Source organism: Cuculus canorus, chromosome 1, assembly GCF_017976375.1.
Source record: "Cuculus canorus isolate bCucCan1 chromosome 1, bCucCan1.pri, whole genome shotgun sequence".
NCBI lineage: Eukaryota > Metazoa > Chordata > Aves > Cuculiformes > Cuculidae > Cuculus > Cuculus canorus.
In genome coordinates, this window is record NC_071401.1 from 27,463,409 (window position 1) to 27,486,908 (window position 23,500).

A 23,500-nucleotide genomic window follows, 5' to 3' on the forward strand; every position below is an offset into this window, starting at 1 on the left:
GGGGAGCAGTTACAGCAGCGTTAGCCACAGACACAACCAGGGATGGGAGTGGCTTTAAAGTATGATATTTGATTGAGCCATATTCTTTGTAGCAGCAAAAAAGGAACAGAGGGAGGACTGTGCAGGATGAGGACTTGCAGGAAGAGAGAGATTCAGTAGTGAGGTCTACTGCAATTGTTCAGTTTTATAACCAATGGATTGAAGGGGGCACAGAATTCCAGCACGGACTAACAAGCATGCTGTTTCTACAGTTTGTGACTTTGGCCCTTGTTCCTTGAAAGTCTACAACCCTACTTCCAAAAAATCTGCGAAGCGAACTGAAAAAGCTGTTAAGTCTGGTATATTGCACTTCTTAGAATCAGGCTTTCTTCTGCCCCCAGTTTAGTGAAAGTATACAGGTTGCTGCTCAGAGCTCCTATAAAAATTACATTCAAAAAAAATCTGAAGAACAGGAGATAATAGTAAATGGAGATCTTCTGTAAGAGCACTTAAAAGTTATGCATGCAGGAAACACAGAGGTTCAAAGAACAGACAAGTTTCTCAGCTTCCTATCTGCCCCTTGTTAATGGGAAATCTTATTCCAGTTGAAACTCAAGAAAGTCTTGCTTTCTCCAGTCTCTTTCCTACCTTCCTTCTTTGCCTGAAAGGGAGGGATAATCCAGTGTAAGTCTTTACAGCTTTGTGGTTTTATATTAAATTGAAATTTCCATCACAAGAGGAGAGACTCAGAGCAGCTATTAAATAAAGTTATTTCACTAAATTACACTGTCTGCCATTTCAACTATGTCAAATGGTGGTGACATTGGTGGATTAGACTTTCTCAGCACAATGTTGTGGAACAGGAATGTGCTGTTGAAAGCATCACCATTGGATGATATCCTTGCCTGATTTTCAGTTTGAGTAGCTATGTCTTATACCTCTACATTTCTGAGGGGATTGAGAGGGGAGGGTCCTAATAATTTTTTTGTTATTATTATTTATTTGTTGTAACTGACGATTGAAATTACTTTTGTTTACACCCCAGGAGAGTTTTGAAGTATCATTTTCATGTTTGTTTCACCAGTGAACTGAGTAGCAATTACTCACTTGCTTCTGGCAGCTCGCTGTGCTGGCACACCCCTTAGTACAAGGAGGTGGCTGTACAGAAGTTAATACCCCCCAGTCCCTTAGTACCGATCTGTGGTAAACTGGCTTAGAGAATAAATGTAACTTCCTTTGTTACATCTTGACTTACCTCCTTCCGCACTCAGGTCCGCCTCTGCAAGCAGAAGAGACATGTTTTGATCCTTTTCAGCTAGTTTCAACCACTTAATCTCAAAACATGGCTTGAAAACAGCAGTTTAAGACAAAATAAAAGGAACAGTTTGTCTGCGGTTTGAAACAAAGTAACAAAGTCCTTGACACTCCTGCCAAGGGAAAAAATTAAATAAAAACGTTGGTGTTTTCCTGCCAGATTTGTAGTCTGGTCTGATTCATTACATGATAGTATGAACAATAGTTCTGGCTCAGTGGAAAGAGCACTACAAACCAGGGATGATGAGGGATGGCTGACGCAGCCTAAGCAGCATAGCTCAGGCATCATTGTAGTGGTAGAATATGTTACTACAGAGCAGACCTGATCCATCTTTCAGCTGTGTCGTGAGAAAGACAGTTATCATAAGAAAATCTCTGATAAGCCTAATATTGAATGAAAAATACTTTTGTTTCCTCCTGACTGTTAATTCTTGTGAGTCTGTTTTGTAGACAGTTTATGGGTTTTCCTTTATCTCCCTCTGAAGTTACACCATGACTTCATCTCTCCTGATTTTATTTCCTAATATTCCTGATGAAAATTTACAGAATATGTTCAAAATTATATTCTTACATTTTCCTTCAACAATGTTGAGGTCTACCATGCATTCTGCATTGGAAAAGCATAGCAGTGGGCTTGGAAAACTGTGCCAGCTCTATTTAGGTTTGAGGATGGAAAAGATATCCATAAAGTTATTCAAACAGAATATGGGACAAGTTCAATCTCTTCAGACTCATGACCTTGCACGTCTCCCTTTTCTGCCCCAGTGTCTTTTGGAACTTTCTGTGCTCTCCAAATCTTTTCCTCCCTGTGCCCCATCCCTTGTGCTAGAAAAATGACTACCTCCATGACAAACATCATGATGCTTTTCAGTCTCCTTCCTCTCTTCTAAATATCTTTCCCGGTTTTTCTTTCTGTACCAGAATTTTCTCATTTCCAAGGTGCCTGGGCACTCTTGAGCCCTCCCGTTTTAGACTTCTTTCCTGTTCTCCCTCACTTGCAGTGAGCTGCCACCAGATCGCTTGGAAAGTGCTATAATTTTTATGGGTTCATCTGCCGTCATTGCCTGTTTAGTTGGCCAAAATTATTCTCCATCACTCTTGTTCCTTTCCTGAGAAAGATTCAGCTTCATGGAGATCCTGAATTTGCTGTTGTAGAGTTTACTTACAGAATATTAAATAGATGGATATTCAGGGTTGCAAAATGATCAATGTAAATGCAAACTAGCCACATCTGCATAGGACACTGGGGAAGCCTGGCTTGTCAATTAAAGATATGCTATTAAAGCATTTAAGTTTTTGTTTTTCTCTTTTCCTTAGGTGTTTTCTGTGTAACTTCACAAGTACTGGGTTGCTTTCCCATTTGATTTTTATAGATTTTGCTGTTAGAGCACTGTTGGATTTTATATTACCTTCTTTCTCACTGTTCATTATGCTAGAGCACTGACAATTGTGAAACATTTCATCTAATCTCTAAAATAGAGTTTGTGGAACTGCAGGTCATCCATGCCTACAGAAGGGAATCCAGTTTTCAAAGCTTCTTATAGCTGGATGCAGTCCAGCTACTGGTTGGATAGTAGAGAAGTGGTAAATAAGTAAAAACTTAATTTTCATGTTTTGATCTTGTAAAGAAACTTAATTATTGAAGTCAGTATTAGAAAAGTACTTGCCTGTCTTACCACCCTATAATAGCAGTGTATTTAACTTGCAGTAATTACGTTGGAAACTGAAATGGTCTTAAAGTGATTGAACCTTGTTCTTATACAAATGCCTAATTAGTGTCTTCTCAGTGTCTGGAAGAAGTAGGTTTTATTTCCTGGAATTCTGTGTGCTAAAGCCACAGTTTGAGCAATTTTTTCGTTACCATAAGAACTCCAGTCCCTTTCTGTGGAATAAAACTATATTCAAGTCATTCTGTGGCTGTAAGGTGTATGACAAAACATGCACAGAGAGATGCTGCCCACGAGATGGCGTTTGTGTGTTACATCCTTGCTGTTTATTTCAAGGAGGGTGATAGAAGAGAATTAGACCTTACATTTTGATTGCTCATGAGATTAGTACATTTGTATTCCAACTGTATGTTGTTAAAAGAAATGGATCTGCTCTACAGAAAAATAGATTATTCTAATGATCCATTTTCTCGGTTTTGGTGCTCACCTTTTTGTGTCTTCGAAAATATAAGCTGAAACCCTATTCTTTCCTTGATGAATTTGAAAGGAGATAACTGCAGGCATAACAACTATAGAAGCATGAAGTATCTGGGTTAGGACATTTGTGATAAAAACTCTTTATTTTTTTTGAAGAACCTCAGGAGTTTTTAAATATGTTAACTTACCTTTATATTGTCTTTACTCGGTTATCTGTGTATTCTTGATGGAAGATCATTTGCAGGTGTAACTCAAGTGTTTGATGACTGGAATATATTATTATAATTTAATAATACTGATTTCTAATGCTAATTTCCAAAAGTATGTATATGCAAAACAAATCGGAGATAAGGATAAAAAGGTGATGTTCTTTCAATTTTTTTTTATTACAGTCAGAGACTGGAAATGAAAGCACAAGTTGCCGATGCATTCATAGCAAAATTCCAGCTGACACCAGATGAAATGAACCTCCTTCGAGGCACAAAAGATGAGCCAATTACAGAGGTAACTCTATGCACATTAAAAGCTTCACCCTGAACTAAAATGTAGAAGCAGCCTCACTGACTTGTACATGAGATTTTATTATCAGTTTGTAATTTAATTTTTTTATGTAGCAATGTACCTTTTAGCAAAATGGTGAATTTCTAATGAGTTTGAAATATGTGATGAAAGATTCAATAACAAAGAAGAAAATCAACATTAAATTCTAGATTGTGTAACGAGTTTAAGGGACAAATGAGCTATCATATGGTATTACGCTTCAGAAAGACCTTTATGAAGCCTGAATTTTCAGTGAAGATGCTCCAAGACTTCATCGCACTCAGATGAAGCACATGAAAAATTTGAATGCTTTTTTATCCATAATACTACTCTTGTGTATGCGTGTGTGCATTTTGCATATGCATGTGTATTGGTACTCAGTGACTTGAAACAATATTAGCTGAGATGTTTTCTCATTATTATTCAGTTGATGAAGATATTAGGTACTGATTCACTTTTAGCCACCTTCCAAACATGGTTTTGAATATGTTTATGGTTTGGATAAGCTGGCACATTGTTCTCCAGTGAAAACAAAATGAATAATGAGGGAATTGAGTACACTTAATAGATTTTTATTACTGTAGTTGCATAGAAACCTTCACTTAAATGTAGACTACCTGCTAAGACAAACTATCTCATTTCCACAGGCATCCTGTCTGGAGTAAAAGCATTAATAAAGGTGTGGAACAGATAACCCATGAACAGTGCTAATGAAAGCATAAATAGAATGTGTTAAATGATTGTGGACTTGAGTAATTGCTGTATGCCTTTATGCCAGCTGTTACCGTGAAAGAACATTCATGTTTCTAAAAAGCACAATTTGCAGGGAACAATGACAGCAAAGCTGTGCCATTTACTCAGTGCGTGGTTCACAGCAGAAGGATTAGACTTTTGGATACTTCTGTGTGCCTAAAAAATGCACAGAAGTAACTGAGGTATCCTAGTTGTACTGCTGAAATGACAGACCACTAAAATAATGTGTATTCTTCTCTCTTACGATGTAATCAAACAGTGTGCTTAGAACATTTTTACTCAGGCTTCTGTTTTGGTGATTTTTTTTTTTTCCCCTGCTAAAGGAAGAGTGATTTGGGTTTTTATATAACCTTCAACACAGTTAATGCAAAGCAGTAGATTAAATACTTTGACTGTTTTGCTTAGAATATGTATATTTCTATAAGAACTGAACCAGAATGGAACTTGCTTTTTCTGAGGCAAACTGTATTCAAATCACAAAAGGTATAACTGTTATACCTGAATTCTCTAGTCTGCTGCATGATATTTGAAAGATGACTTCTTAATAAAACCTGTGTTTGAAAACCTTAGTAGGTTTCCATTTGCTCTCCAAAACAGTAACAAAATAACCTCTTGGCCCTATGGCTGTGTCTTCTAGTTACTGGGTTTTTTTTCACTGCTGTGCTGTTTTTTAGAGGGGGAGGATGGTCCTGGAAAACTTTGGTCTAGTCACTTGCAAATGTTTGATTTTTATTAGAAATTGTTACCTTATTATATAAAAAGAGCATTTGGAACACAGACATGCAAGGAGCATAAATGATGAATTGAAATGGGGAGTACAGGATGCTAGAGATTTGAATCAGAATTTGCTGCTTTTGAAAACTTTTTTTTTTGATTGATTTAGGATTTTTTCAAGGCTTTGGGAAGAGTAAAGCAAATTCATGATGATGTCAAGATTCTCCTCCGGACAAATCAGCAGAGAGCAGGGTAAGTGCCACTTAAAAGCAGAAGTTACAGCAAGGTTTCATAATTTACTTCATATGACTTCACAGAGTATTTCACATAAAAAACATAGTAATGTATTTTTCAATTTTTACAGTTTTAATAATGATGTGTTTTATTTGATTTGTATATGCCTTTGCTTTAGTGCTACCTAAAACAGGATTTGCAAATAAAATCTTTTTGTCTTGTAGCTTGGAAATTATGGAACAGATGGCTTTACTGCAAGAAACGTCTTATGAACGACTTTACAGATGGACTCAAAGTAGGACTAAGAATGTTTTTATGTTTGTGTATATTATTATGATGATTCCTTTAATTCCTTGATATGGATTAAACTCTGCAAAAACCACTTTCCAAGTTCATTAGCAAGGTTTTGGGTTTTGTTTGTAGTGAAAGATCTGTTGTAAGCCAAATAGTTAACTGGAGATCTCTTCTTTTTTGGGCCAATCTTATCTGTTCGCAAAACTGTATTGCTTGTTTTCAATTTCAGAAGGTTTTCCATAGCGAACAACAACTACCGTTTGGTAGTCAAAGCAGTTTAAGGGTATTGCAGTTCATTTTTGTTCAGGTCACAGGGAAGTTCTTGGTTTTGACAATTTGGCAGTAAAGTCTAGTTTCATGTGTGAAGCGGTTTATTACCTTTAAAAAAGAAAAAAACCAAACTTATTTTATCAGGATGCTCTTTTGTATGATAGTAGATGATGATTGTCTTTTTTTGTTTTTCTTTTGCTTATGTACTCTGGATCCAGGCATCAGTATTCAATGTAACATCTTGATAGATTAAGATGTAGATGGTTTTGTATTACTTTTATTTTCTCTCAAGACATTAAGAGGAAGATTTGTGTTAGCTGTTCTGCAGTGGGTGCCAAAGCTTCAAATAATGGTAGTTTCAGCCTAATAAAAATTCATAATTTTTGTGCCAATGTTTGATTTAATATATATGATTTCCATGTTCTTTCTTCCAATATGCAAGATTATATAGTTAATGGAAAGTAAAACCAAAACCGAACAAACTCACAACTTGCTTAAGTGCTTGCACACTTTTTTCATACTAGTTTAGCTGGTATATGGTAAATAGTTATAAAGTATGAGCCTGACAGAATTCTGATGGTTGAATGATTTGATGTTTTTATGTGGGCGCAAACAGATAGTAAGCTTCCTTTTATTTTTCTTATTGTTCAGATTTGTGATGGACATCCATTTTACAGCAAAGTACAGCTTTAGAGGGAATTTAATTACATTACCACAGACTAGGCCAGGCAGCATATTCTGAAGGCTTCAATTAAAAATTAAAACCCTTTGAGTTTTTAATTCATTTTCTCATTTGACAACCTGTTATAAAATGTATATGAGTGTAAAGAATGTACTTTCTTCTGTGTTGAAATTTTACAGATGAATGCAGGAGTTTGACACAAGAGTCATGTGACATTTCTCCAGTTCTTGCTCAAGCCATGGAAGCCCTACAAGACAGACCTGTCCTCTATAAGTAAGTAAATGTTCGTGATTATCTCTAACAGAAATTACTGTTCCCAACCTAGGAAGCTTAGACAGGCATGAATTACAGGGCCAAGGATGGTGGCAATTTAGTCTTGCATCAGGTCTTAAAAAAAGTATTTTCTAAAAAAATCCTATTTCAAATTGTTTTAATTTCAGAAGTCTTTTTGACACAATTATGGTACAGTAGATGTTACTGGCCTTTTTCCAACTTACTAGTTTCTAATTGAAGTAAAATTTCAGACTGATTGTTTTAATCTAAATGAATTCTGAAATTTTGCTGCTCTTGTTGGAAGGATTTTCTGAAGGAAAAAAATGCTATCCAAAGCATGTGATTGGTTTTGGTAATGCTACTGTACAACTCATAATAGAAGACATTCTTACTACCAGGAACACTTGAGTGAAAAATAACCAGCCTGTATCAATTTTTTTACTTTGTGAATCTAATAGATCTAACAGTCTACTATGTATGGGCCTCTAAAGCGTAGGGATACATTTGTGTATATTTCCATACACATACACATACTACTGTTCAGAATTTGCTGAAGGGACTTTTCAATCCTAAATGAAATAGTAGTTAGTACGGACAGTTTAACCACGTGGTGGCGCTGAAGAACTGTTTTTACTGCGGTGCTCATACCTGAAGAGGTACTTCTTACACTTCTTTGCTTTTTAGGATTTTTTTTGAAAAATGCATTATCACATTTTGCAGCTGTACATTACTTGTAGCTACGGGTGTGCAGGACAGCAGACTACTGGTCTGTCTTTCAAAGGCTGGCCTGGTCTTGAATAAGAGCAAAGGTGCAAGTCAAACTGCAAAGGTGGGGTTATGTGACATGGAGCTTTTCATGACAATGTAGATGGTGCAAGTGGGTCTTGAAAATTCTGCCAGTATAAGAGGGTGCACACATCTCGACAAGCTCAGTCAGTTCAGTTAATTGATTTAAGGACAAGTGACGTCACTCGGCCTCCCCAGCTATTGCATGTGGTATGTTGCCATATATCAGGCCATAGCTAGGAATTGGGAATTTCTTGCATTCCCTCCTCTAGGCCCTTTTTCACAGCTGCAAAGACTCAGTCACAACTGCATTCACAACATTTTATTGGATTCTTTTTAGATACAGTTTATATTTTCTGTAATAAATATTTTCTGAAATTATGTTACTTTTAAACAACATAAACCCATTGTTTTGCTCTCTTAATGTTTATGGAAAAAAGCCCCAACACTTTTGTATAAGCCCACAGATGGCCAGTTTAAAATGAATCTGCAAAGGAGACTCTTGTTTTTCTATTGAATCTCTCTCGCAAACAGCAGTACTAGTATTAACAAAAGTAGAACTTGGTAGGTAGGACTTTATTTCTGCCAAAAAAGCAGAAGTAAACATTACTGTGGAAGATGCAGCCATTTGTCTCTCATTATAGATTATCATGCTTAATTACTTGCTACAGCAGTATTGGCGAAATTGCAGTACTGATGCTTTACCTTTTAAATCTCAAGGTTTCATTTATTCCCTTCCAAAAATTTTTGTATACCTTTAATGCATAACAAATTAATGAGTTCAAAGTGCAAAACATGGTGTCATAGAAGAAGGTAGTTTTGTTAGTTTTACACGTATAAGTACTACTGTGCAAATTATACACTTTTCCAAATCACTGCCTCTGCATCTGATAAAGGCTGTGATTTGATTAGTGAAAGTGAGTAAGATCGAGAAAGGCAGAAATTTAGAAACAAAACTACAAATTCTTGTATTCTTATATTGACTTGTGTCTTGCTAACCTTTAAGGTGACAGAAAGATTGCATCATGAATGGACTTGCAGGAACTGCAGTCAGTAGGGATCTGAAATAAACATTTCAGTTTGGTTTTCACTTCCTGGTTCAAACAGATAACAGAAAACTGTTTTGTAGAAAATACATGGAGTCATAGCTCAAAGCAGTATTCCTCTTCCGTCCTTCACTCTGGTTTGCAAAGCTTTTTCTTCATCTCCTTCCTCTCCCCTGGTGAGCGTTACTGTACTGGGTTTCTGAAAAATTGAAGCTATGTTGAAAAGAATTCAAATGTTGTTTTCTGCCCCTAAGATGAGTGTATGTAATAGCATAGTAGTAAATACTGTGTTTCTAGTGCAAATAATAGTTATTACTAATTTTTTTCAGGATGCAGAATTTTGTCATAGTTATACCCTATTCTACTGTGTGCAAGAGGAAAATCAGTTTTCTTTTTCTTTTGAAAATAAAATTATCATTATTAAATGGTATTTTCTAAACTAATAGGATCATGAGGTCTGTTTTGCTGCTGTATTTTTTAATGATCTATTATATAGCTGTTTATTGGGTGGGTGGAGCACCTAGCTGTTTTCTACAAACACTTTCACTGCAACACTGCTTGCTACTCCTGGACTGTAGGTAGTCAGCAGATGCCAGATAAATTTTGTAAATAGTAATTTATTAAAGACTTTTTACATTAGCTTTTTTTTTTTTTTTAAGTTGCAGATATTTACTCTCCAAGTTAACAGATAAAGTGTATAAAGACAAAGATTTAAACGGATTTCATGATCCTTACAGTGTTTTCCTGCCCCTCTCTCAAATAGTAATGTCAATGAAAAGAGTAAAACTGAAGGGTCCTCTGGACTTTTTATAGTGTAATAGAAATCTAATTAAACTTAGGTTAGAAAATATTTGAAATAATGTATTATTTTCTTTTGTATTTTGTTCTCCATTTCTGTTTAATTTTGAATGTAGTACTCATTTAACTTAAGTCAGTGAGTAACATGCTTTTTATTATTAGTAGTATTTTTATGTCTTTTCAGCTGCTGGGTGTCATTGGTATGTGACACCATGCTTGCTCCTTGGCATTTCTTCAATTATATTGGAAAAATAAGCTGTCGTGTGTTTTTCGTCTTTTTCTCCTTTATGTGTTTTGTTCAGAATGCTTAAATTTGTTCTTGGTTTTGTTTGTTTGGGTTTTTTCCTTCAAAAAAATAGAGTTCCCTGGCTTGTAAAAATCCTCTTCCTTAGCAGATGTAACAGGGATGTTAGCAATGTTCATTTCCCATTCTTCCCTTGTTATCATGCCTCAGCTATGAAAGTGGCCTGTGCCAAAAATAAGTAGTGTATGTTCTTGGTAACTCCTCTACTACCAGTAAGCCATTTGAGATTGTGCTATCCACTCCATTACGCCATCCATTAAATATCTAAGACTGATTTGATTAAAACCAGTGAACAACTATCAAATTAAAATTACTTCTTTGCTACTAATCGTGATAGCCTAGAAGAAAGAGAAAGCCTTGTGTTGCGGTGCACTAAGTTGCTGCTTCTTGTCGGTCAGATGGACCACATGTGAACAGGAGTTCTAGACCTGTCAATACACGCTTATATGTACAAAAATGGACAGGCTGATTTTTCATTTATTTATTTATTTGTGTGGGGTGAGGGAATGGGAGGGTCAGGGAAAGTTATCTTTATTATCTGTTTAGAGCAGTCGAGAAAATCCCAAGATTTTGAATGCTTCACAGTAGAAGCGTTGATGCAACGTTGCTGTAACTATAAAAATGGTTACTCGCATTAACTGTAAAGCTGAACTAATAAACTGTGATGAGGAAAACCTCATCCCCGTGAAACCTCATCCGCAAAAACCCATTTTCATGTTTCAATAACAGGTACACTTTGGATGAGTTTGGAACAGCTAGGAGGAGTGCTGTAGTCCGTGGCTTTATAGATGCTCTCACCAGAGGAGGTCTGGGAGGTACTCCCCGCCCGATTGAAATGCACTCCCACGATCCTCTGAGGTACAGTGCTAGCAAGAATGTATATAAAATGATCCTTCTTTTGCCTGTAAGCAATTTGAATCCCTGACACTGTAAACTGTGAATTTACACAGAAATTTCTGTCTTTGTTTAGGTATGTAGGAGACATGCTGGCCTGGTTGCATCAAGCTACAGCTTCTGAAAAAGAACACCTAGAAGCTATGTTAAAGCTTGTAACTATTCAAGGTAGTACTAGATTTTAAGACGTAAATTGGGAAATGATAGAAAGTTGTCTGTAATAAGTCAGAAAGTGTGATTAATTTCTTGGGCTGGGTTTCAGCTATGAGAGTGAGCTTAGATTTTCCTGAAAGCAATTCCAGAGTAGTTGGTGGTTGCATTTTGCCAGAAGAAAGCCCTTAATGAAGAAGAATATTTCAAAATGCACTCTTTCCATTTTACTGTGCTTATAATAGTTTTGCACTAAATTTACAAAGGGACCTTTTAGACTGTACACGAGTTCAAAAAATCTCTAATGTATTTACATGCATACCTCTCTGAAAACATTGTCGTAGGGTTGCTTATTACAGAATCACTGTGTTGAAAAAGACCTCCAGGATCGAGTCCAACCGTTCCTGTCAAGCAGTAAACCATGTCCCTGAGCATCTCATCCACCCGTCTTTTAAATACCTCCAGGGATGGTGATTGAACCACCTCCCTGGGCAGCCTGTTCCAGTGCCCAATGACCCTTTCCATGAAAAATTTTTTCCCGATGTCCAGCCTGAACCTCCCCTGGCGGAGCTTGAGGCTGTTCCCCCTTGTCCTGTCCTCTGTCATTTGGGAGAAGAGCCCAGCTCCCTCCTCTCTACAACCTCCTTTCAGGTAGTTGTAGAGGGCAATAAGGTCTCTCCTCAGCCTCCTCTTCTCCAGGCTAAAGAACCCCAGCTCTTTCAGCCGCTCCTCATAAGACTTGTTCTCCAGCCCCCTCACCAGCTTCGTTGCTCTTCTCTGGACACGCTTCAGAGCCTCAACATCCTTCTTGGAGTGAGGGGCCCAGAAATGAACACAGTATTCAAGATGCGGTCTCACCAGTGCCGAGTACAGAGAGAGAATAACCTCCTGGGCCCTGCTGGTCATGCCATTTCTGATAATACAAGCTAAGATGCCATTGGCCTTCTTGGCCACCTGGGCACATTGCTGGCTCATGTTCACTCGTCTGTCAACCAACACCCCGAGGTCCTTCTCCTCCAGGCAGCTTTCTAGCCACTCTTCCCCTAGTCTGTAGAACTGCACAGGGTTGTTGTGCCCCAAGTGCAGGACCCGGCATTTGGCCTTGTTAAACCTCATACCATTGGTCTCAGCCCAGTGGTCCAGCCTGTTCAGATCCCTTTGAGGAGCCTCCCTACCCTCAAGCAGATCAGATCAACCCTTCCACCCAGCTTAGTGTAGTCCTCAAACTAACTTAGGGTGCATTTGATCCCCTCATTCAGGTCATTGATAAAGACATTGAACAGGGCTGGACCCAGCACTGAGCACTGAGGGACAGCCCTGAGCCTCCAGCTGGAGTTAACTCCATTTACCACCACTCTTCGGGCCTGGCCATCCAACCAGTTTTTCCATCCAGGAGAGTGTGCACCTGTCCAGGCCAGAGGCAGACAGTTCCATAAGCAGAATGCTATGAGATATGTTGAGGATTCGTGTTATGCCTTGCTCATTTGTTAGTAATATTTTTAAAAAATAATTTCTTCTTCCTTGTGTGCTACAAATAAAATGGAATTTTCTTCTGTCCTGCAACATATTGCAGGTTTATGGAGGTCAGAGCAAGCTGCTCATGGACATGTGAATCTTTTTAATATCAAAGCTCACCTTCATTAACAGAACTACAGATTCTCGTGCTTATTCTTCAGCTCTGTTGCTCTCTTTTAAGTACATTGAACCTTTACTTTTAAGGCATTTTTCCTGTAGAAGCTGTAGTAAGATTTGCCTGCATAGCTTCAGCCAGAGATCTCTTTCATAAATTAAGCGTGTGTACTCAGTTGTCACAGACTTGGTGTGAGAACTTACGTTTGATCTGGTGAGCTCTTCAGACTCTTATGTCTTAATTGAGTCCTGTTCTGGGATTTGACGTTAATATGCATTCTCATCTTCCTTGCTGCTGGAAGTATTCTCTTTCCTAATTAATAGTGTATGAGCATGGAGGCTGTTGTAAACCAAACTGAAGGAACATTCTTGGGTTTTAACCACAGTTACAGCATACTCTAGAGGTGAATTTAATATTATTTACTGACAGTATCTCAGGGAGAAGAGAAAAAGTAGTCCTCATGATGCTTGTATAGTAGAGAAAAAGACATGGCAGTTCTTTGTAGTTGACTTATTGGATGCTTCTGCTGTGTTTAGGGAGTCCATTATGAAAAGTTGGCCCCATGGAGGATGTTACTGTATCTGGTTCTGCTGTTGACAGTGCTACTGCTGCTGCCCAGGCCTGCATTCTGTTCTGAAATTGTCCCACCTCCTCTGCTGAGCTCTGTTTAACTTCTAAATCTCTTGGTCTTTTGTCAGGGAGTCAGGCTGAGATACTATGACCACAGAATTAGGTATATTTAGGGCATTTCAGCCATAGATCAGAGTAAACTGCTTGATGACAATACGGAGAACATAAATATTTCGGGGAAAATATTCCAAAAAAAAACAGTAGGCCAAAACTTATTTCCCAAGAGACTAGTATAAACAAGAGATTCAGTATTTCTGTCTGAAGGAAAAGATATGTTTTCTGAAGCTCACCAATAATGAGTTTGCCATTGTTATTGTGCAGTTTTCAAGAAATGTAAAAAGGGATTCTTAACTTCATCCTGGGAGCAACAAAGCCTGGGAATTACTGTCCATTAACTATTCCTCTCCATCTTTGGGATGTTTTTTTGATGACAAAGATGGTTATGTGAGAAGATCTCTTAAGATGAAGCAGTACTTTGAGATACCACTGAGTTTAACAAGAGCTATTTATGGGGACTGCAGCCTTCTGAAGTACCTTGAGACTATATGCTTTATATAAATACAGATCCTGAGTTGGTTGTGTCTTAGGAAAAGCAGCAGAAACTCATTTCTCATGGAGTTATAGGAACCTAGCTGGAAAGCAGAAGCCAAATGAAGTCCAAGGAAGATCTCTTCCTTGTGGAAGTGTGTGTGGACAAAAATGGCATATGGTGGAGCAGGAAGACAGAAATATATTTTCAGTAATGAAATGTTTTCTAAAAGTGATTTTGTGTCTCTAAGGATTTTACTGCTTCATTCTTTTATGTTAGAGCAACGTGCTATTACTTGTAACAGTTATCTAATCGATTGTGCTAGCAGATTTCTTTTTACTGAATCTTAAATATTCTAATTGGACATGAAAGTATATGTGAAGGAACACAGTGCAATTTACTAAGATTGTAATTGTATGTCCCTACATATTTGAACTTGTCCATTTTTGCAGCTAGAACTTTCATGCTTGGGAGTTTGTTGTTAAGTCAATCTGGTTTAGATACACCATTGCAAGTACATGCTCAGTGCTTGTTATATTGATGAACAGTAAAAGTGTCACTGTTCCCACTAAAAAATGTGTGAATTGTTAGGGCAATTCTGGTAGCTAGTCATTACACAACACACCGTGCAACCTGTGGTTTATAATCTTATTTTCTTCCTTGTTATCAATAATATATAAACATATTTTTATTATCTTACCAATTTAGTATGCTGAAATTCTTACAGCCACCACACTGATTCTAGTTGTTTCTGCTTTTGTGGCTTTTCACGTATCTTGGCGTAAAGAGACATTGGCACACTTCTCTATCTTTTATAATTTTTCCTCTTAAAGGTAATCTCTTTTAGTCTGAAATAAGCTGCAAAACAGAGCTTCAGGTCACCTGGTTTCTATCACATGTCACAGTCAGTTTGTTTACTGTTCATTACATGGGTCCCGTCTGAAGATGAACTCCTGTTGACAAGTTTTAAATTAGAATTAAAGTATTGCTGTCTCCATAAATCTATTCTGAGCTGTTACTGAAGTGAGAGCTTGAAGATCTGTTGCTTTCGGTTTGATTGATTTTTGACAGTATTGGTTGCCATGCAACAATTCATTTGTGTGGATAGGGCAATATTCTTTTTTGTATAGTTCTGTGAAAGATGAATTTCAGTTACTGCTGAGGAGGAAGTGTCTGCTAATCCTGCAGCACGCAGCAGTGTGGAGGTACATATGCGATTTAATTTGTAACAGTGCCATAAGCATGTCAGTACCAGACAGGCAGGTGTATTTACGGTTCAGGCCTTTCAGAGTGGTATGTACTGTTGCTCCTTGAGCATCTCACTGGCCTTTTTTTTTCTGTTTAGTTTCATGAAGTGCTAATATTGAGCCTTTCTGTGACATTTTCTTGCTAAATCGTTTATTCTTTCCCTTGCTCCTTCTCCCTCAAATCCCCAGGCACTATGTTGTGCTAGGAAGCAATTGCATAGCATAAGGTAATGACTCTCCAGGACCATTTTGTCATGCAACTGTTTCTTAATGACTGGATATGAAGTTCGGTGCAGGTGTAAAGTAGTCTTGTAGAGAAGAGAACATGCAGTTCATAGTGCTTTTTATGGTAGGAGCAGCTTCTGCATTTGTTTGTTTGTTTTATAGTCTTGAAGAAAAGAGAATTATATTTGCATAATCTTAGCATGTGTTTGCGTTAACTGTAGGTGTGGAAGAAAATATTCAAGAAGTAGTTGGGCACATCACAGAAGATGTCTGCAGGCCTCTGAAGGTGAAGTATTTTGTTTTCCTTATTATTCTAAATGTAAACTTTCTTCTGTCTTGTTTTTCCAGAACCTCTTTCTCCAATGTATTGAACATCTCTGAAATGTGTTTTTGTTACCCATAGTTAAGAGTCAGATTCTCAACTTTGAGAATCATAAACCCCTTCAAAATTAAAAATTCCATAGTTCATAGATACCTGATTTATATGGTCATATAGCAAGTGATAATGGGATACTAGTTCTGTATCTTGGTTTTATTTTACTTTTCCTGAAGCTCACAAATACGGGAATAGCTGTAATGGGTCAAAAGGAAAATAATTTTAACTTACTGCCCTGTTTTTCATAGTAATCATGAGTGTATGCTTAAGAAGGAGTGCAGAGATTGTGCAGTTGTCTTGATACTTCTGCAGAATCGTTCCCTTGCCTCTTTGTGGAGGTACTAAGGACTTAGTAAGCCATAGCTACTGTCTTTGTGTTCGTAGACTTCAGTAGATTTTTCTTCCTTGAGTATGTCAAGTTGATAGAAAATGATAGCATGCACAACATATCCTGCAGGAGGGAAGAGCACAGTTTAACTGATTGCTGTGTGAAGAGCCACATATTGAAAAGGACCGTGAAAAAATTGTTTCCTCCTTTTCATCTTTATGCTTCCCTGATTTGCTCTATTTCTGTCACACCCCTTCACAGTTGTCTTGATTCAAGAAAGAGCCTTGATGACTTTAGGGGTTACCCATTTGATAGAAATAATTGATAGTAATCCATCAAATGAATGACTGCCTTATTTGTTGGATGTTCTTCACGTAAGCACAAAATAAAATAATTAAGGTGATGAGCTGATACCAATAATTGCCTGACTATGCTAGTTCCATACAGTGTATAAATCCAAGTGTATCTAAATGCTACTGTAATAAATTTCTCTTAAGATGCTGTAGCTATAACAGCTGTGTCCAGTGGCCTTAGTCTCAAATAGTTAACAGATAAGTTTTGAATACTATACGTAAGTTCCTCTTAAGGAAGAGAGAAGGTCTGAAGAGAGGTAAAAATGCCATTTAGAATATCACAGAATCACGGAAGGGTTGAGTTTGGCAGGGATCTCTGGAAGGCATCTGGTCCAAACCTGCTTCTCCAGCAGGGCCACCTAAAGCCAGTTGCACAGGGCTATATCCAGATGACTTTTGAATATCTACAAGGACAGAGACTCCACAGCTTCTCTGGGCAACTTGTGCCAGTAGCTGAGTCACCCTCAAAGAAAAAAGTGTTTTCTGGTGTTTAGGCAAAACCTCCTGTGTTTCAGTTTATGCTCCTTTCCATACAATTATCATGCCTCACAGCCTTTAGGTTTTGACCTGTTTAAACCTGTCATATTAGACAAACAATTATTTGGAAGATGTTTTCCAAGCTTTATGTTCTTCTTACATGCTTTAGTTCTGTTAGTATTGAAGGCTGATGCTTGAGTTCAGTACTTCCCTGTACACTGCACTGGTGAGGCCGCACCCCAAATATTGTGTTCAGTTTTGGGCCCCTCACTATAAGAAAGACATTGAGGTCCTGGAGCATGTCCAGAGAAGAGCGACAAAACTGGTGAAGGGGCTGGAGAACAAGTCTTATGAGGAGTGGCGGAGGGAACTGGGATTGTTTAGCCTGGAGAAGAGGAGTTTGAGGGCAGACCTTATCGCTGTCTACAGCTATCTAAAAGGAGGTTGTAGAGAGGTGGGTGTTGGTCTTTTCTCCCAAGTGAAAGATGGTAGGATAAGAGGGAAGGGCTTTAAGCTGCATCAGAGGAAGTTTAGATTGGACATTAGGAAAAAATTCTTCATAGAAAGGATTATCGAGCACTGGAAGAGGCTGCCCAGGGAGGTGGTTGAGTTACCATCCCTGGAGGTGTTTAAACGGCGGGTAGATTAAGTACTTGGGAATATGATTTAATAGTGGACAGATGCCGTTGGAGTTGATGATCTCAAAGGTCTTTTACAGCGTTATGGTTCTATGATTCCATGCATTCCAACGAAGTTATTGGGAGAGAATCAAACCTTTGTGTAAGTCAGAGGAATTTTTGGTCTTTTTTTGAGTACTTATGACAGGCGCAGTTTTGCACAGTGTACCTTCCGTTTTGATTGCTAAACTCTTTATACATATGTGCTTCTGTTATGTGTAGAAATAGTCCCCAGAACATTGTTGGTTGTTAGTTACTGTGCTAATAAAAATGAAAACAACTAAAAGAACAATAAAAGACATTGTTTTCTGTATTTTAATAGAATGCAACCTAAGTTAATTCACTGCCAGTCTAGACTTCTCAATGTAAAATATGTAGTTTTTATTGTTTTCCCTGGGAAAATGTGCCATAGCAAAAAAAAGGCAGAAAAACCCCCAAAATGTGCCAAGCAGAAAAGCCTTCATACAATGCAATTGGATAAATGCAAGCCTTCATGTTGAGAGGAACAACAAAAATAGACTCAGTTTGGAGGGGGCTTTTCTATAATACATTGTTTTTCTGAAGATTGTCCTCAATAAGAAAAATAACTGCATTAAGTTCAGGGAAGCCAGTCTTTGTTGTAGTCGTATGGCACCACAGTATAATGCTTTTCTAGTGGATTTCTGCTGATGTTTGCAAACCTGTCACTTTGATTTGAGTTGATGTATAAAATATTTGAGCTGATTTGAGCTGAAGTATAAAATAGCCTGATAAAAGCCTACTCAGAATTTCCACAAATGCTTGGATAATTGTGTAGAATTTTCTTACTGGTTTATGCCTTTCTCTGTGAATGCACATCATGCTGCAGTTTCCTTATTTTTGAAGAAGGATGATGGTTATGGATACAGTGTAAATTGTCAACATTTCTTACTGATAGTGGGTTTGAGTTTTGGGCATCCAAGTGAATCTTGAGTGCTCATTAGTGGTAGATGTTACCACAGGCCTGTCATTTCAGATGGAAGTAGGAGGACCCTAAAAACCATTTACGTTAAGGTCTCCATCTGTTCTGCAGGTCTTAAGATGAGGTCGACGCTAACAGAATGTTTTTGATGCCTTATGTAGACTTCAGATAGTCTTTTATGGTCACCTACCTGCAGGACATACAGGATTAGGAAGTCATAAGAGCTGTAAGTCCAGGACTTCCTCCAGCAGCTTAGGTTTAGTCAGTTACAAATTTTGGTTTTCCAGTTCAGTGAAAACTTTTGTATGCTAAGCAGCAATGTTTCTTTTCCTGCTTTGTTTTTTTAGATTTCATTTTTGTTTCCTATCCCTAAAGTCTTTGTGGGTTTTTTTTTTTTCCCCCTCACCTTCTCCTGATTCAGTCTTGCTCTACTTCTTAATTCTTTTATCTATTTTTAGTTATTGCTTTATTTTTTTGGTCACTATTTTGATTTTTACTCTTTTTCTGCTACTCAGTATCCATGCCTAAATGACTTTTTATGCAACATTAGAGACAGGTATCTGTATCTCCTTATATACCTGTGCATTGAAGTGCGAAGTTCACCTGAGTGTTGAAATTAATATCATTCATTGAGCTTTGTGAGTAAGGGTCAACAGTTATTCTTTGGTCTCTGACTTGGATGCAAAGGGAAGGTGTTGAAGCATAACCTTAGTTAATTCCCCCTGCAGCTGGCTGTGACAGGAAGTCACTGCTGCACATCGTGCTGCATTGAACAGCAGACAACTTGGGAGAGCGGGTGGCAGCTGGCGGTTTGTGTGTAGCCCTTTCACAGGCAGGCACTTGGGATAACAGTGCTGTGATAAGTCGCTGTCTGTCACTGCTTCATTAGTGCCCACAGATTGACCCTGGAACAGCCTTTTAGGAGTGAATTGTGACTGTGTGTACCATGAATACAAGACATCAAATGTCCAGTTGTAAAGAAAGTCAGCATTGCTTGATCTGTGGGGCCAGTTATCTCCTGGTTGAGATAAACAGCCAACATAACTGTTTGTTAGTTACAGATGTACCTAATTAGATACCAATAGCTGGTACATAATTTCTTCTTTAATTGAAAGAGAGATGAGTGCTGGTGAAATTTTGTCTTTGGGTAAAATGCCCAATACTTTGGATGTTCCAAGTTGCTGCATAATGCTAATGATCAGCTGTTGTAGTTCAGGGATTTTGCGGCTTTGCAGCTGTTCTTGCCATTCAGTACTGATGTTAATCTATCAATTGATCTCATTGTTTGACATTTTCAGTAAAAATGTATAGGGAAACAGAGGTGGTGTTTTATTTTGGTTTGGTCTTTTTAAAGAATACATACACCTGCTTGTTTTCTGCTCAGAGGATTGGCAGCCAAGAAGCACTTTGGTTCAAGCAGAACATTATGATTAAATTTATGGTTAAATTTATTTTTCAAAAATCAGACATACATTGCCTGTAGAATTGCAGAGGTTGGCTTTTGGAATGTATGGCTTGAAGGATACTTGTGTTTCTTCGTTCTTCAGGTTAGAATTGAGCAGGTGATTGTTGCTGAGCCAGGAGCAGTTCTACTGTACAAGATTTCTAATCTTCTAAAGTTCTACCACCATACAATCAGGTATGGAAAATTGCAAAATATGTTAAAGATGTCTCTTTTTTTTTTTTTTTTCCTGTTGTTGTATTTATAAAGATTTATATAGGAAAAGGTATTTTCATGGTTTAGTTTTTGCTCTGCCCTATGGAATCAAGGAGAAATGTGCATGATGTCAAGGAGATGCCATTTATCTGTTGTCATTCCTTAAACTGTATAGAATCTGCTTTGGAATATAGCATCAGTTTTCCACAGAAACTCTTTATTGTTCTGTGTAGATACAAGTAGTGTACAAAAACCCTGCAACTCAATTAAGACAACAAAAACAAATCCCCTTTGAGAAAATGCTAGAATTAAACTATCTCTAGAACTTCAGTTTCTCTTTTCTTCCTTAAACAATTATGTTCTGATACCATTTTTTCTAATTATACATTTACGTTGTTCTGTTGGGAAGATACTTGCATCAGTGTATATCTTACTGTTGAAGGTGCACCAGTCATCTTCCAACCTGCCAGATGCCACTAGGAGCACAGAAACCAGAGAACAGCCAGAACCTTTCGATTTATACAGTGTGGCATTTGCAATAGTAAGAATTTGCATTAGTTAGAAACAGCAATAGCAGGAAGATTTTCCTCTAGAGCCTTGGACTGAAACGAGAATTACAATAAATAATATTAATACTTGAGCTTCTTTTTTGTCTGAAAAGACATTTAGATGTTGGGCAGACTAGGATAAGTGGTTCTTGGGCATCTCCCACTGTATTTAAAATACTCAGTTGTGGGGGCACTACAGGTCTATAGTAGAACACATATAAGACCTTTTTTTTTTATCTATGTAACGTAACATATTTTATTCCTAATCACTGTCAAAAACAGATGAAATATTTTTGCTGTTATTTTTCTGTCTCCTAAGTTTGTGTTTCCCACTGGTTACAAAGTTTTATGTAGTTGAAAATGTGTTTTAAACCATCAATACATTGTTTGAAGAGCATTGAATACTTTCTGTCAATGGAACGTTTTCCTCTGTATAGAGGAAGTGCACCTGACTATTGAAGGGAAAATCCAATATGAGACATTATCTATTAAATGCAACAAGATTATAATCTGAAAATCAAGATACTTAAATTAGTCCTGTTAGGATGCAATGAATTTTTGCTACCATTTTTGTAGCTTAGAAGCACTTTTACTTTGGACAGAAGGTATATCCATGAGAAATTCAAGAGCGTCATTTAAAACTTATGCAGTATTCATGCCAAATATACTATCTTGACACTTGGAATAACGAGACATGAGTTTTTGTGGTTTTGGGGATACATAACATTGCATTGAAGAAAGAAAAGTGATGATACTATCTCTAAAGGACAGTTTGATAGAATAATGTTAACAACCCTTTTTGTTTAAGTGGTCTGTTTTCTTTAACAGAAGTAGATGTACAGAATAATAAAAATTAGTAAATTTAAGAGTTCTACTAAAAAGTAGGTGCAAAGCTTTAGATAGCCTGTACTAAATATCTACTTAATAACATAGTTGATAATGCTTGCTTTCACAATCAGCTTACGAGTCAATGAATTTATGTGAACTATTCCCTGCAATTATTTGTTGTATATTTTCAATTGTAATTGAAATGCTGCCGAAAGTATTTGACCCTGTAATATTCTTCTCCTTCAGATTATCTAATTAATCTTAATTTTGTTTTCAGCGCTATTGTAGGAAACAGTGCAGCCACATTGTTGACAACAATTGAAGAAATGCATTTATTGAGCAAGAAGATATTCTTTAGTAGCCTGAGCCTTCATGCAAGTAAACTAATGGACAAGGTTTGTTTCAAAATCATACAGCTTTTGTGTTATAAAACACGCATTCATTTCCCTTCGCTATATTACGATTATTAGATTAAAGCAGTTTTGTACTTCAGCTCTTCCTAAAATTGAAGTTTTGCTATTTCTTTATTCTAGCTATGGAACTACAGTAAAAATTTCCTGACTATTTTAATTGTTCTAAATTTATATTTTTATGAAAATAAGACTGAAATGTGTTGTTAGCAGCATTTGTTTATAGAGCAACAGAGCATTTTACATATTTTTAAAATCTGTGCCAAGCAAAAAAATTAGGAAATTTCCCAAAGTGCAGTAGGGCAAAGTCAGCTGATTGAGCTAGATAGTCTGTATTAATGTATCATCAGATCAGTAGTTAATTACTCATGCATAATTCCTTTCTTGAACTTATCAAGTACATTCCAAGGCGGTAAGCTAAGTAAAAGCAAAACTTGGGCTTCTTTTATCTTATTATGTGGGTGAAAAAAACCCACATAAATTTAAAGAAATTATTCTTTGTGCAAAGCCTTGTAGTTAATGACCATTCGGTGGGATTTACCCAGTTTGGTCAGTGTTATTCTGTGGTCTCAAAGTAGTCTTCATGTTCTGCACAGTTTCCATCTGGTCCCAATTTCCTGTCTCTCTGCAAGGGCTGAGGAATGACTTTCTCAAAGTAACAGTTGTTTCTCCTCATCTTTTCTATATATCCCAGTGACTCCTTTCAGCTGTTTCATTCATTCATTAGGTGCCTCCTTAGTTGCTAACACCCACATAGTTCATACTACTAAAATCTATTTAGTACATTGTTATCATGGGGTATTTCTATTTTAGTACAGTGTCATTGGAATAGTAGTTCCTCTGCAACTAATGCCTCTTCAAGGATCAGTTAAAGCTTGAGTTCATAAAGCATGCAATGGACAGGGACAGTAAAACTTTAAAAAAAGAATAAGTAAAGGTTATGGCTTGCTATGGGCATATACTAGCCGCATATGAACTCCTCAGATGATTTTATTTCCTGCTACATAAGCTGAAAGAAAATATCTGTATACTTGTTACTTCTATAATATCAGTGATGGACTTCAACAAAAATATATGGCTGCTCTTTACTTAGAAAGAGTGTGCAAAAAAAGTGTTTAAGGAAATACATTTTCTTGGCCTGAAACCGTAAGACAGCTCTCTATTCATCTCTGTTGTATTTAGCTCTGTTTTATTTATCCTGCTGGGTCTTACATCTGTAGTCAAACAGGATCCAGCAAAATTTTTCTACTCACATAACTCAAAAACTTTGTACTTTTATTTTGGATGGTATGCTGTTTTCACTTTGGAGATAAGTAGAATTCAGAAGGAAAAGGAGTAACAAAGGATTTGTGATCTCCCAGTTCATAGTGTGTGTTCTTTGTATTGCTACTGTGGGAAAGCTGTGTAATCATCTTTGCCTTCAGTTCCACTTCCCACTCTGGATGCAACCAGCTCTAGAGGCTGTCATTG

General features: G+C 37.3%; 1 protein-coding gene across 2 annotated transcripts in view; it reads left to right on the forward strand.

Annotated features, from left to right (window-relative positions):
* COG6 (component of oligomeric golgi complex 6) overlaps nucleotides 1-23,500 on the forward strand; it is a 58,962-nt gene that overhangs the window by 15,177 nt on the left and 20,285 nt on the right. For both annotated transcript variants that reach the window (XM_009568738.2, XM_054083548.1), the window contains exons 5-13: nucleotides 3,830-3,941; nucleotides 5,614-5,696; nucleotides 5,903-5,973; nucleotides 7,104-7,197; nucleotides 10,861-10,989; nucleotides 11,102-11,193; nucleotides 15,658-15,722; nucleotides 20,135-20,226; nucleotides 21,898-22,015. In XM_009568738.2, coding sequence (XP_009567033.2) covers nucleotides 3,830-3,941; nucleotides 5,614-5,696; nucleotides 5,903-5,973; nucleotides 7,104-7,197; nucleotides 10,861-10,989; nucleotides 11,102-11,193; nucleotides 15,658-15,722; nucleotides 20,135-20,226; nucleotides 21,898-22,015 — 856 coding nt within the window. The remainder of the gene's footprint in view (nucleotides 1-3,829; nucleotides 3,942-5,613; nucleotides 5,697-5,902; nucleotides 5,974-7,103; nucleotides 7,198-10,860; nucleotides 10,990-11,101; nucleotides 11,194-15,657; nucleotides 15,723-20,134; nucleotides 20,227-21,897; nucleotides 22,016-23,500) is intronic.